The 14,649-nt window shown below is 35.3% G+C and overlaps 1 protein-coding gene across 1 annotated transcript in view; it reads right to left on the bottom strand.

Annotated features, from left to right (window-relative positions):
- LOC134537939 (alanine aminotransferase 1) overlaps positions 1–14,649 on the bottom strand; it is a 54,342-nt gene that overhangs the window by 22,402 nt on the left and 17,291 nt on the right. The window contains exons 3-6 of the mRNA XM_063378928.1: positions 3,762–3,870; positions 2,763–2,893; positions 736–849; positions 109–238 (exon numbers count right to left, since the gene is read on the bottom strand). Coding sequence (XP_063234998.1) covers positions 109–238; positions 736–849; positions 2,763–2,893; positions 3,762–3,870 — 484 coding nt within the window. The remainder of the gene's footprint in view (positions 1–108; positions 239–735; positions 850–2,762; positions 2,894–3,761; positions 3,871–14,649) is intronic.

Below are 14,649 nucleotides of genomic sequence, written 5' to 3'. Positions count from 1 at the left end.
GATGACGAAACCTTAAAATGAAGGTAAGTTCCAAATCCACTATGTTCGGCTCAGTGTGTGTAGCTCAACATGAGCAAAGCCTTGGCGGTCACGGGCACCAGTGCTCACCAGTGGGGTTGCCGGGGTTAATGACGACCAGGACGCGCGGCTCGCACACCTTCTTGGCCTCAGACACGGCCCGCTTCAGCTCGGAGACATCCAGGCTCCAGTTCTTCGACTCGTCTAGGTAGTAGCCAATCTGCCGCCAACACGCCAACACAGCCTCACTGCCGGGTCACGGCAGCAGACTGGCCACCAGGAGGGTAACCAATTGTACTATATTGTACCAGATGAAAGAATTATCCTGTATTGATTTGGAACTGGTCATATTTTATCCCTTTATCATAGAAACATATGCAAACATGCCTGATAAAAATCAGTTCTTCATCACTTTCGCATTTCCCTCTTTGTATGCTAAGCATACAAGTCAGCAAGTAGCTAATTTGTGACCAAGCCTTTCTTTGTCCAAGATAAAAAATTGCACGCTGCGATGTGAACATTACATTTCAGTGTGATTTAGAGGCTTGTTCGAGGATAGAGAAAAATGTGACTGGCAGCCATGAAAAAATAAAATTATGGAATTCTGATAGTTTAAAATGATAAATAATTCTGACTTGAAGACAATAATTCAGTATTAGTCAAGAGTATCCAGTCTCAGCGAGAGAGCTGGAGTGTGCCGGCAGCGGTCACACCCACCTGCTGCATGCCGTACTCTGCGATGGTGGCGGAGTAGAGCGGGTACTGGGGGATCGGCACCATCACACCGGGCTTCTTCCCGTCCACGGGCGCGTTCAGCAGCTTCAGCACGTTCTGCAACAGAAGCACCAATCACGGGACGGAATCCAGCGCTGCCTGCGCAACACCTACTGGGCTATCAGTCCATGCAAGACTGTGAACATGCACCGATAATCTACTGCAGTCGTCATCATTGCAGCCATCATGTTATTATGAAGCTTGAATATTTCATTTGTCGCTGGGTGCTTTCTGACTTCAGTCATTCTTTCTGCAGGATTCTCTTCCTGTTGTTAGCAAGTATCCTTCGATAACTGGTAAACTAGCTTGTTTCTGTCTTTGTGTAGTCTTATGTCAAATAGTACTTTATTTTCTGTTGCATAAAATGTAGTCCTGCAATGATATTTGTACTAAACACATAAGAAATACCTCAATGGATTTAATACTACAGCCAGATTTAGTTTCACACAAATAGTAATTAACATCTATGCTATTGAACTCAATCACCTTGACTTGGAGAAAGGTCTGAAAAAGAAAGAGGATAACCACTCCTAGCCTTCCAAAGTATGACTAACTTGTGTCAAAACAGGAACTACCACACCCACATGATCCCTGATGCCATGCCAGGACTGGTAATTTTATACCTGTCTCAATATTTCTTTAAGGCTTCAAGCTGTGTACTTTAAAATTCTTCTGGGGACACTCCCAACCTTCAATCCTTCATTTGTATACATGGAAACAATAAAACCAACTTTGAAAAGAACTTAGCGAGAATGAAACTTGACATACCTACAACTATTCTTTAAGTTTATTTCCCAGCAAATATTAGTGTGAACTAAACAAAAAAAAAATTCTGAATTTATACTAACATCATTACAACAACTGAAAAGTCATAATGGTGTGGACATTGGTCAATACAACACATAGGCCTAACTGAAGAAGAAGAAGAAGAAGGAAAGTAGTAGTCAGAACCTTGTATGAAGAACTTAAAAACGGGTAACCACAACCAGTTTTACATTTTTGTAGGCCAAATTTTCCTGATGTTTTTTAAAATAAATAACATGGACCTTTTTTATAATTCATAAGCTCAGTTCATTGAAAGCCTCAGGATATAACACCCCTCCCCTTATATGAACATCTACGTACACTACTGCTAGGAATGCATCCCTACGCACCAGGTACTAAGGGTAGGTACTGGGACACAGAGCCAGCGACACAACTGCAAATCTGCGACCAGTTGGGTGAGTTACAGCCTGGATGCAACCGCCATGATAATTATTTAATGATTACCTATTTTTATAATTATTTAATTATATATTTTAGAATGGGACTCTGGAACAAACAAAAAAAAAAAACAACTGTGCCTGTGGGTGACCATGATGGAATCAATTAAATAAATAATATTAATTGACAGGGTGTCCATGCAATCTGTAATAAAATTTCTCTGACTTTCCTTATCCAAAATTACAAATTTCTTTGACAAAATATTTGAATATACATAACTTACCTATTTTGCAATTTTTCTGAAAGAAATAAAGAAAACCCAAACTCCACCATCCCCATTCCTGTCCTAGTTCAAACAGACCGTAGCATATGGCATTTTATAGTGAGTACGACTATGCACTAAAACCACATAAAAAAAAACGGATGCTTTCCCATTCTGGGCATTGGCAGAACTCTAGTTTGATATTGATATTATATCCAGACTTTTCCAGGATTTCAAATAAATTATTTGACTTTTCTTGACCAATTTTTAACTTCCCTGATTTTTCCAGACTTTCGGAATGTGAACCCTGACAGAGAATACTTGAAAGACTTTAAAAAACAACAGAGAGCATGTAGCACACAACTGGTAACAAAAATTTAAACAGAAAAAAAAAAGTAATTCATAGAGCTCTTACAGAGAAATGTGTGTAGGGTTTGTCCTAAAACACAACAACGGCCTGAAAATGCAACATCCCGACAGGCGAGCGGGGCTGCGCGGCACGCACCTTGATGCCCTCGGATGCGCCCGCGCACAGCAAGATGTCCTCCCAGTTGCTGGGAATGCCGTCCCGCTTGTGGATGTACTCCGCGCAGTGCCGGCGGATCACCTCGATGCCGGGCGAGTCCGTGTAAGAACCTGTGTGGGACACCACAGTACGCATGAGGCTACCTACCACCTTGATTGGTGCACATCTGTCCTTGAGATTGTATGGTCCCACGGACACAGATCCAGGTGTTTGTTGAAGAGGCCTTTCACGGGCATAAGTGTATGTAGACTGTATGCGTGTGTACATACATCTGTCACCATTGATATTTCATGTGTGTGCCTACTGTCCTGGTTTAACCATTTATTCACTAAATAAGGTACAATGTAACAAAACCAAGTATTGAAACTAGTGCTGGGTCAATGGCAATGCCCAATTTTCTTGAATCTGAATCTCAAGAGAGTTCCTCGAATATACCCCCCCAAATCCAAATCTACGTGTCAAGGGTGAAAAATATAAAAATAATGTACAATAAATGAAAAATATTAACTATGGTGCTGAAACATTCAGGAGTGTGACACTAGACTAATATACCAGAGCACATGGGTTTGAATACTGGTTCGGGCATCCTGGTTTTGGTTTGTAAACCACTCCGGGTGCTTGCTGGGAAGGTTCCTCTCCGTTCCATCGACTGAGAAGTTTGGTGCGCGTTTAACCATCTCGCTTCAACAAGACATGATGCCACAGTAACATTTAAAATAAAACAAAGAGAATGGAAGGGGTGAGAAACAGGCCTCTTTCAGGATCTGGAATCTGCCAGTTTGGACCGGACAACAGGTCCAGCATCCCAACTGCCGAGTCACAAGGTCTCATGTTCTATTCCTGACCTAGCCCAAGATATTCTGGGTAAACTTATTTCATAAACATACAATTTCCAGCAAAACTGGCTGAATACCGCAGCACTTAATCCAACAACTCGTGAGGTCTTGAATGGCCCTCATTATCAGCCTCAGCGCTTACCGACGCTCTTCCCGCGACAGCCTGTCAGGATCTCCTGTGCGTGGGACTTAGCGTCCGGTGGGAAGCTGGGGTCCTCAAGGAGCTTCGGGTAGGCAACCAGAGCCACCACCTGCAAAACATCGCTCCCGGTTCAGTTTCATTTCTGTCTGCGGCACCCCAGCTATTGGTGCACCGTGAAGCAATGTTACTCTCATATAGACTGATAGCTAGCAGCTGTGAGTTAACATGAGCTAACATGAGCTAACATGAGGCATTCAATAAGTGTTCCCTTGCCCCTGAAAATACAAATTTTTTTTTTTATTTCCTTACAAATAAATGTAGTTAATGAATAATTTTACTTATGAAATATAACAATATCAACAAAAATTGTTAATTTCTTAGAAAACTATTAGAGGGCAACTTATTGGCTTTGTTATTTCTAAAAATCTTTACCCATCGGTCAAAGTCACTAAACTGTAATTTATTTGTCAGCAATATATTTTTATAGTAATGTGAGGTATGAGAAACTCTATCATGTTATGGCATGATAATGAAGATAAAGGTATGCTGCAAGTTCTAATAATTAATTACCAGTGTTGTTAAAAGTACTCGGAAAAAGTAATTGGGCTCAATTACAATTACTGTGGTGATAATGTAACTAATTACAAGTAAAAATTACTTTACATAGAAGTAATCATTAAAATTACAATTACAATTACAATTACTTTCCGCTACCATTTTAAAACTGACCTACAATTGAATTTTTTTACACTTTGTTAAATTAATAAACATACATAGGCCTACATATATGTTTTGTTAAGAAAATGATTTCATGTAATTATTAAATTTATTATCTTTAATCAAATGAATAATATTTGAGGACAACCTTGCTTTAACACCATCAAAAGACTTCATACAAGTAGTGTAATTGACCTTACAAAACAATTGCATTTTAAAGTTCTCATCAGATAGATTCCCTCTCTTGATGGCAAAAAGATTTTTACCAACACTAAAAAGACGCTCAACGGGAGCACTTGCCGGCAGCGATGTGTTAAATTTTTAAAATGCAGATTTTAGGATAGGGTAATGTTGGAGACACTGCAAGTCACTATGGCTCTTCATTTTTGATCATAGAAGTTGTGCATACGATCGTAGCACTACAAGCGTAAAATTATAAACTTTACTAATAAGTTCTTAATTGTATTCATTATACGTTCCGAGAATAAAAGTAACGGCAAGTAAATATAAAGTATCGATTACCTTAATGTATCGATTACAATTAATGTTAAGTATTCCGATTACAAGTACGAATTACATTTTTTAAATGTAATTCGTTACAAGTATAAATTACTTGAAAAGTAATCGTTACAAGTAATCCGATTACTTGTAATTCGTTACTTAACAACACTGTTAATTACATACTACAATAATGACTCACTCAAAAAGTTATAAGTTTAATAATAGTTGCTAAAATATCTGTTACAGACTATTATTAGTGCCCTAAGAAATACACAGTGATACAATGAAAAAAAGAAACTAAATGTCTAAGCAAGAAAAATTACAAAGATTGTTTTTAATCAAACACAATCACAGTTTGACACAATTTTTTGTCAGCAAACAAATGTGCTGCACCGATACACTTTTCTATGTGCCATATTATTTTTATTCAGGATGGCTATAAGAATAATAAGTTCTTTTAAGTATTTATAAAAGCACTCTCTTTCGAGAAAAATACTCTCATGCTTACATCAAACCTCTGCTTGAAATATGGTAACATAAATGACATAACTATAACAGCCATTCATATACTATTCAAAAAAATTACAAGAATCATAATTTGAAATATAACCAGAAGTGTCTGTTTACTATTTTCGGTTTTTATTACTAAGAGAAAATGTTAAAAATGCTTAGAAATTATTTAAAACTAAACTAAAGTTATTTAAATTCATGTAAATTATCATGGATGAAACTATAAATAATATCTCAAAATTCAATATAATACAAGTGGTTATACATCACTCAGTTTCAAAAGCATTTGATAAGATAACACTGGGAGCTCTTCATATTTTTATATTCTGACAGTTTATTAATCTTTTCACATTTAATAAGTTACGATAGGCGATGACTTCTGAAGGCTGCAAGGAGTATGCATATCTAGTGAGGTGTGCAAATACTAATTAAAATTCCCTTTACAAATGATAATCCAACTTAACTAATAGGTTTGATCACTAACCAAGTGTTCAGATATGGTTTTCTTTTTGCTTGATTATTAAAACACATCCAACAAATTAACTGAGGGAATTATAAAGTTTACCAAACTGTCATTGTCATATGTTTTCTGGTATTCCTAGTCACACCTTGGAAACTCAAACCAAGAGCTTAGACACAACCTCTGCCTGGTGTTGAACCTGAGCATCAGTAATGGGAGAGAAGTGACTTATCATCGAAACAACCATATATAATTGGTTATAATAGTGCCAATTACTCTTTTTGTTTTGTTTACAAAAACTACATAAAATTTTCATGACAAAAATTCAATACAGAATATGGGTTAAGGAATAATAGAGCAGACTTCAACTTGTCTGCTGCAACCGTATTGATTTCCATTCGGAATGAGGTCGGCCGTGTACACATGAGGAAATAGCCCACTGCAAAATTAATTCTCTGTTCCTAATGCGAGACTGTAACACTGTGAGTGTGCTGCAGTTATCAATGCATTCCTGAAACCATACTCTGCAATCAAACTTTTCAGAACATATTTTGAAACTTTTTTAAAATTTTATTTCATGTGGTTCAATATTTTTTTTAATGGCAAAAATATTTCTCCAGCATTATTTAAATTTCAAAAAGATCAATAAATAAAAAATAGCCAAATATTGTAAAACTTCTTTGCAGAAATTTACACAACAAACATTCAACCAGAGCAAACTTAATCATGACTAAGCTGTACACAGGATGACCTTGAGAGCTATGGGAACAAAAGCTGCACTGAAATGGACATAAGTAATTCATCAACTGAGCCAATGTGACAACACACAAGGTCACGGAGTGTGAAGAAACACGGGCCATTTCACAACTCATGAGGCAAGGCAGTCACGGCACAGAATGTTGCAAGCAATCGCTGGGTCAAGACTTGTGAATGGGCAGACATTTCACAGAAACCAAACATATTCATGTAAAAAGCTGGTGACTGCTGATATCATTTAAACACATACCTGAAATTAATGCATGTGATAAATGAATCACAAAGCCCCTTATCACAGAGTTTTATGCAACCTGAAGGACTTTTATAATTATTCAAATCTGCCTAAAGCACTGGTTCTCAGTAAAAATCCCAAGTTAGCCAAGAATCCTTGGGTTCAATTCCTGTTCTAAATTCTGCATAAAATAGTAACATATCCCAAAATTTCATTAATAAATAATCTTCATTCAGCTTAACACCACCTATTTATGTAGGTGCTTAATGATGAATGGTGTTAGAGCACATATTCAACTAAGTGCTATAAAATTTAAATAAACTACAGACTAAAATGTTTGTATTAATAGGTTGCGTATAAGTGCATTGCATAGTATGTTACTAATAATGTGATTTCATATAATAAATTTATATTATTATGTAAAATTTATTGTACAGTTAATACAAATGAGTAATAACCATGACAGCAAGTAAACATTATAACTGTGTCTAGCAAATAAACATGATCTTAGCAACTATTCACAAATTTTGAATCCTCAAAAAATGCAAAAAAATTTTCTTTTTCGAGCAAGCTAATTTTTAATGATATTTCCACTACAGGAAACATTTTCCCAATGCAATGATAGAAGAGAAGTCAACAAATTATAAGATAATTTACTAGTTTTATATATATATATATATATATATATATATATATATATATATATATATAAATTATGATGGGGGGAAAACAAGAGAAAATGTAAAGAGCAGCAGCATGCCAGGTTTCGTGCCATAATTCTGGAGAAAAAAACAGCAAACAAACAGCTATGGAATGTAGGGAAAAAAAAAAATGTGTCTTCAGCAAGAACACCATCAATGACCACCCAAGGACTGTTCCTACAGCTTACATGTGGTGAACAGAGCTGAACATTGTTGCGATCGTACATGCCCAAGCACGTCCAACACTTTTACTGCTTTGTAACATCCTGGGACTGATGTACCTCAAGATAAGATAGCTGGCGCCAAGTGCAACACCATTAACATTGTAAAACTGGATGCTTAACACTTGTCAGCTCACTTGAATGACACTGTGTTCGTCTATATTCAGGAAGGTGGTCCTTGCCACTGTAAAACTCCAGCTTATGGGGTGAAGACATGCTTTCAAATCTGCTGCCAAACTGACAAGTTCTATTTCACATACTTATAGATAGTAAGGCTTGGAAGAAGAAAAATGAACATGATTTTTCTGGCTTTGTGAGGTCTTGCAGCCGGATGTACAGCCTATCTTCTCGCACGGGAAACACAAATGAGAGCAAACTGCACATGTGGAAATACTTCACATCACCACGACATGGCCTTTAAGAAGGCTCCCTGGCACTATGTGTGGCCTTCGTCATCTTAATAAAATAGTCGACTGGCTACACAACTTGGACACTCAAAGTGCTATGATTTTATTAACCACCACAGTACTGTTGTAATATAAGCATTGCTATCGTTACGTAAATTACTATGGACAAGATTTATATGGTGGTCGCGATAAACCAAAATGCAAGTTACTGCAACATTTAGAACTGAAATGTAACTAAAAACATGAAGTCAATCAGCAGTTTTACAAAAACTTAATTCTAATTACAAAAAATTTGTCTTTTACGTTGGTAAATTTATTGAATGGAAATTATTTAGAACAAATTTTTACAAAAATTTATGAACTAAATGGTTTGGAAAAAAATAATATTACATTGTTTCATCTTGCATCTCTTATTAGTCAAAATTTTTACATTAATGATGATACACCTTTTTCAAACAAACAATAGTTTTAATTTTATTTTTCTCAGTAGTTCTATTCTAGAAAAAGTTATGTTATTGTTATTACTAATGATTTTGTTGTACCTATATATTCATCAAGTGTCAAGTTAAAATGAGACTATTTTGATGAAGTAAGTTATAAGAAATATTTGAGTTTAAAATTTGTTGGATAATACACTATTTTTATGAGAAAGACAAAGTATTAAAATTAAAATGATACCACTAAAATCTCCTGTTTTGAAAACAAAATTGACTAAAAAATTAAAATTATTACAATTTTGTCCCTATTAATTACAATCAAACTGCCCTGGCAAATACACGTCATGCACAAGTTTAGAATTTCCAGCAACATTGAAGCGCGTGGGTGGAGTGAAAGGTGTTTAACCCGGCATTCTATGTTCCGTGCATCCGGCACCAATCGAGCCGCTTGCATTCAGATTTTTTTTTAGGTGGATACCAAAGGTTGACCACTGCTGAAATTTGTAGTTACGCAGAGTTTATCATTATTGGCAGATTTTTTTTTAAGACAATGTTTTTGGTTTTCTCGCAGGTTACATTCCAATTTAGAGGGTACATTTCTTTAATGATTTTTTTGAAGAAGACCAATGCTCCACTGGATTTTTTCTTTCTTTCTATAGAGCAGATTATTAGAACATGTAATAATAACATTTTAAACACCATTTTACTCTATATTATTTTGTTTTAAATGGTACATATGAAGGCTTCCATGAGCTTCATGGGACAGTGTAAACAGGTGAAGTACATTCACGTGAACCTTCAACTGCGTGTAACACTATCCTAAAAATACTGAATAAATTATGCTGAATAAAAGGTTTTCAAAGAGGTAATCTAACAATTATAGCCAAGGATGGATTCAAAGGTTAAATTAGCAAGAATGAATTTACATACATGTCGTTTAATCCTGGGCAAAAGCCTCACGTAAAACATTCTTTCACATACAAGAGTAATACTGGGTTTTTAATAATACTGATAGCAAGAAAAATTAGCGGTACAAATGCCACGGCACGTGAACACATATCCATGTTTTCTTTAGGATTAAATACTTAATACATAATAGAAACTTGATAGATACTTGATGGATAGAAATATTACAATTAAGTATTAACGCTTACACAATGTCGTGAACACAGACATGCCTCATTAGAGAATACAAAAACGTCAAATGAACATGCAGGCGACCGCGGCCTAACCTACACTAGGCGGTATAAGCTTACTGTAAAGCATGATAAGGCATGATATAAAAGGAAAATTTACATATTAATACATTAAATTCATTACGAAAAAACAAGTCCTAACGAAGACTGTAGACCAGACGGGGAGAGACGTCAAACAAACTATGCATGGTATTAATACAAAAACGATCAAGGAAAACAATAAATGCCAAATTGAATTTAGATGGTGACGGCCGAAATGGAATTTATAATACAGCTATTACCAAGTACCGTTTACATTACTGTAAGGGTCACCACCTTACAACACTTACGTGCATTCTCCCCGCTGTCACACACTCTCTCTAAAGCAAGTATCAGACTACATGCTTAATTCACGACCAGCACCGACTGACTGCTAACGAACAAGAAGAGCCTTCAAGGCATTACACCTAGTTTTAATTAAGCAAGAGGGCGCCACGCGCATGCGCGGACACCTCACGAGGGGAAGACAAAACACAGCACTGGACGCAGATAGGAGGGGGAAAGTAGGAAGGGAAGGAGCGCCGAAGTCCGCCGCGCGGCGCGAAATTTCAAGTGACGCGCACCGACCACTTCACATATTCAGGTTAACACTATATTGACATTCATTAAATCGACAAAATCACTAATTCAGCATGGCTGTGGTCCTCAATATGTTGTCATAAAGATCTTCCACAGTACATAATCAGACTTATATTTTCTATAGGACAAATAATTTCATTAATGTTAACTAAAGAAAATTGAACTGGTTACAAAGTAGCTGTGGTCAACACAAACTTCACAAATGAAGTTCTAAAAACTAGCAACTTCTGTGGATCAGGTAAACTGGTTTTCGTGATTTAAAAATTCTACGGCCAACATTCAACCAGATCCTTGGTCTAGTGCTCATTGTAACTTTTGATGTGATTCTAGAGTTACTCAAGACCCTCTGTGTCACAAAGGTAGTTCAAAAGATTTGCTCACTTCCTTTTCATGAATTTACACTTGATAGTGGAGTAGCAGATGCGGGAGTGGAGAAGTGATAGTACAGTATCTAGTGGTTTAGTAGTATGTAGTAGTTAGAGATATAAAGGTGGTTGTGATCATAGTGGAGTTAGTAGTGACCATGGAATTGCTGATGATCATAGTAGTAAATACTCGTATATGCAGTTTATTAAATCTTCTTGTTTATCAAAGAAAGAAGGCACACATAATTTTCCTTACAGGAGATTTAGTAAAATTTACATATCCTAAAAATTTATTTCTCACAGAAAGATGCACAAAACTAGCTGCTTAATTTTACCCTAGACAGAGTAGAAATAATATAATTTCACTTTAGATCCAAACCCTAATGCTTTAAATTTAGATCTAAATATTATCCATTTTTTTATTTAAGCTCTAAATCTTAATGCTTTAACTTAAACTCTAAACTTATCTGCATTAACTTCAGTTTGAACTTTAGCTCTAAAACTTTACTTGTAATACACAGTTTTTTAATTTTAATTTTAAACCTCAGCTATTTTACTCTAGATCTTAACCTTTAAATATCATCTGAGGATAGTTTCCCAGTACAATAGTCACAGTTATTAATGAAATGAGCTAGTGTAATGTCTCCCATATTGAACATACTAAACAACCTGGTAGTAAATTCACTGACCACTAATACCAGGGTTGGCTGGTTTAAACCATGGTTTAAATCAAGTAGTTTTTATAAAGAAACCAAATGTTTTTTTATAAAACAATGTATTTTTAATAGAATAATTAAATTTTTTATGAAAGGTCTAATTCAACTCTAATAATACAACAAAAGTTTGTTCATTGATGACTTACAGGAACAACATTATAAACTAATCAAAATCTTATCATTTCAATTATCTCAATAAGTTGTAAATTATACCCAGCTAAATACTCCTCTAATATTAAAAATATTAAATAGTTAATTTCCATTCTGTGGGAAATCCCTCAATGTACTGTAAATCCTCTTTCAGTGGGAAACACCTATTCTATGGAGAGTACTCTTCCTGTGAGGAAATACCCTTTTTGTGGTTACGTCCCAGTCAGATGGGCAGATTTGCTAGACTTCTGTTTGATGTTATAACCTTTCTGGTTCAACATGAGTGGCAAAGAGAGGGATGTTGTATGGTTTCATTTGAACATGCTAAGAACCAAAATAACTAATGTAATGAAAAAAGGCTGGTTTACAACAAAAAAAAAGGCAGGTTGTTTGGTTTAAAAAAAAAAAGAACTATTTTTTCCCCAACCTTGATTAATACAGACCGTACACAAAGCAGTTGTTCCAAATACCACAAACTCATACACATGCACACCATGGTAAAATACACGTAAACACATACACGAGTGGGTTGTGTGAGTATATGTAAGCCTACACTACGATACTATCGGAAGTGACAATTTGGGTGTCAGGGACATCAAACACACTGCATCCACAGGACTGCAGAATTAAAAATTACAAATGTTTTGTGAACCTTCCATATCTTTTCATAACTAGAACAAACCAATGTCAATTCAGATAATGTCTTAACAATTTGTGACACTCTTTTGACATTTACGGGATTCCAGCTACTTTGGTAACACACCGAGAGAACTGAACTGGCAGCGATGCCAGACGTCACTTCATGCAGCAAAGAGCGGTACACTAAAAACGACAGTACTAAATTCAACCAACAGCAGCTTTACATATTACACAAAATGTAAAATGAAAGAACTTTAGCCACACTATTTGTCCAATTTTATATCCAGTTTTCCACCCACACAGTAAATTTATCGCCTTCTTTTGCAACATTCTGTTTCTTAAAAACAGTGGTGGTGACAATCTGTATTTTGACTTTGGTAATCAACTAATAAATACACAATAAAAAAATTACACATAATGGTCTTAATGTCTCTTCTTCTTATTATCAAATATTTACTGAATAAATAAAAATCTTTGAATGAATGGGAGCATTAATTCCTTGAACCACAAGATGGCCATCAGTATGACTTTTTAGTGACATCATAAGCCACTCAGGGATTGAATTAAAAAAAACATTGTATATGATTTGAAACAAACTTTGATCAAGTGAACTATCCTTGATGACGAAACTCCTTTGATGCCATAATTTTGCAGCTCCCAAGTATCATCAAAATAATGGTAATAATGGTCATTCAAAATGTTTGTTGTAAGATTGCTTATCACACTCAACCTTCTGATCTTTTTAATTCCTGTCTTATCGTGGATCAATGTTTGTTCACTGATTACAGGCAAAAATTATTCTACCCAAGTATTGCATAACACAACACCATTAGAAAAGAATGAGGTATACACAAAAATGGAAATTTACAGAATTTTATATCCAGTAAAAAATATTATTCCAACAAGGTTTAATATTTAACACCATTAGGAAGTCTCACAAATGAAGGAATTGATTACAACTATGTGCATAACACATTCATACTAAAAAAAACTCATGAAATAAAGCCTGGTTACTATTTTATGTTTTAAACTTAAAAGTTCTTAAATTTGTGCAGAGCCTAATACATAATGCATTCTCTACTATCAAGTTCCTGGTTTATTAGACTCATTAATGCCCGACATCACACAATAGTTAACATGGAAAACAAGTGGACTTGATAACATTTTTTTGCTTGGATCCAAAACCATGAAAATTTTTATGTTTATGAATTAATACTGTACATACTCCATAAAGTTGGACACAGTTTTATTTATTAGCTACTGGGTAAAATGGTGTGATTATGGCAACTGCATTAAAATATGGCCATATAATAAGTAGTTAGGACTGACTGATGAGCCAAAGGTTCCAAGTCTGATTCCCAACCAAGAGAGGGTATTTTAAGGTTGTAAAATTTATCCCCCAGAATTCAGGGACTGAGCTTCATCTCCAATGTCAGATAAGCAAATAATAACAGCTTCAGATACATAATTAATAAGGTAATATCATAAAACCTTATTTTGGATAGTGTTTCATTCTGTATTAAGTATTCAAATAAACATTAAAACCTAAAATTCTTGAGTCCCTTCAAAAAACGTATCTTAGTTTCAATGTAGTTAAGCAAATTCCTTAAATTGCCTCTTGTACTACATCCGTTATATGACTATAATGAGTTAGCTATAATTTCACCACAAGATAAACAAAAAAGTATTTTTTAAAAAAATGAGGGGGTGGATGGTAAAACATTAACTGCCAAAGATCTTGCTTCATAGAATGTAATGCTTTAACACCATTCTTCATGAATTTAACAATTGGGTTGGGTTCATTAGATCAGATTCGTGTGCTATTTATTTTAATTTGAAAAGATACTAACTTCACCTCTCTGCGGAGATCTTGTAGCAGTCCGGCACATAACCGAAATAAACCATGCGTGAAGCTGAACTGCAAGTTATCTACACTGAGCACTACACCAACAAGGCTAGCAGAAAGGAGTGTTTACAATAAACATGGTATGGGTAGTGATAAGCAACACACATACATATTTTAATTATAATAAGACAACACAGTTCTTAAACTAAGTTCATCATGAAAGCTGTCTGCAAATTAGTGATCTTTGTTTTCCTGCACCTGAATTAAAGAGCCAACATATTGTTGGTAACAAGGGCATAAGAGACAGATGGAATCATTAAAGGTCAAGGAAAGGTGCCATTCCAAAATTTTCTTGGTGTGATTTCAAAAAACCACGGTAAACTAAACTCAGGATGGATTGCCCAGGGTTTGAACTC

Source organism: Bacillus rossius, chromosome 1 (genome assembly GCF_032445375.1).
Source record: "Bacillus rossius redtenbacheri isolate Brsri chromosome 1, Brsri_v3, whole genome shotgun sequence".
Classification (NCBI taxonomy): Eukaryota; Metazoa; Arthropoda; class Insecta; order Phasmatodea; family Bacillidae; genus Bacillus; species Bacillus rossius.
Note: the sequence above shows the minus strand (reverse complement) of the source record. Positions and strands in the feature narration are given on the sequence as shown.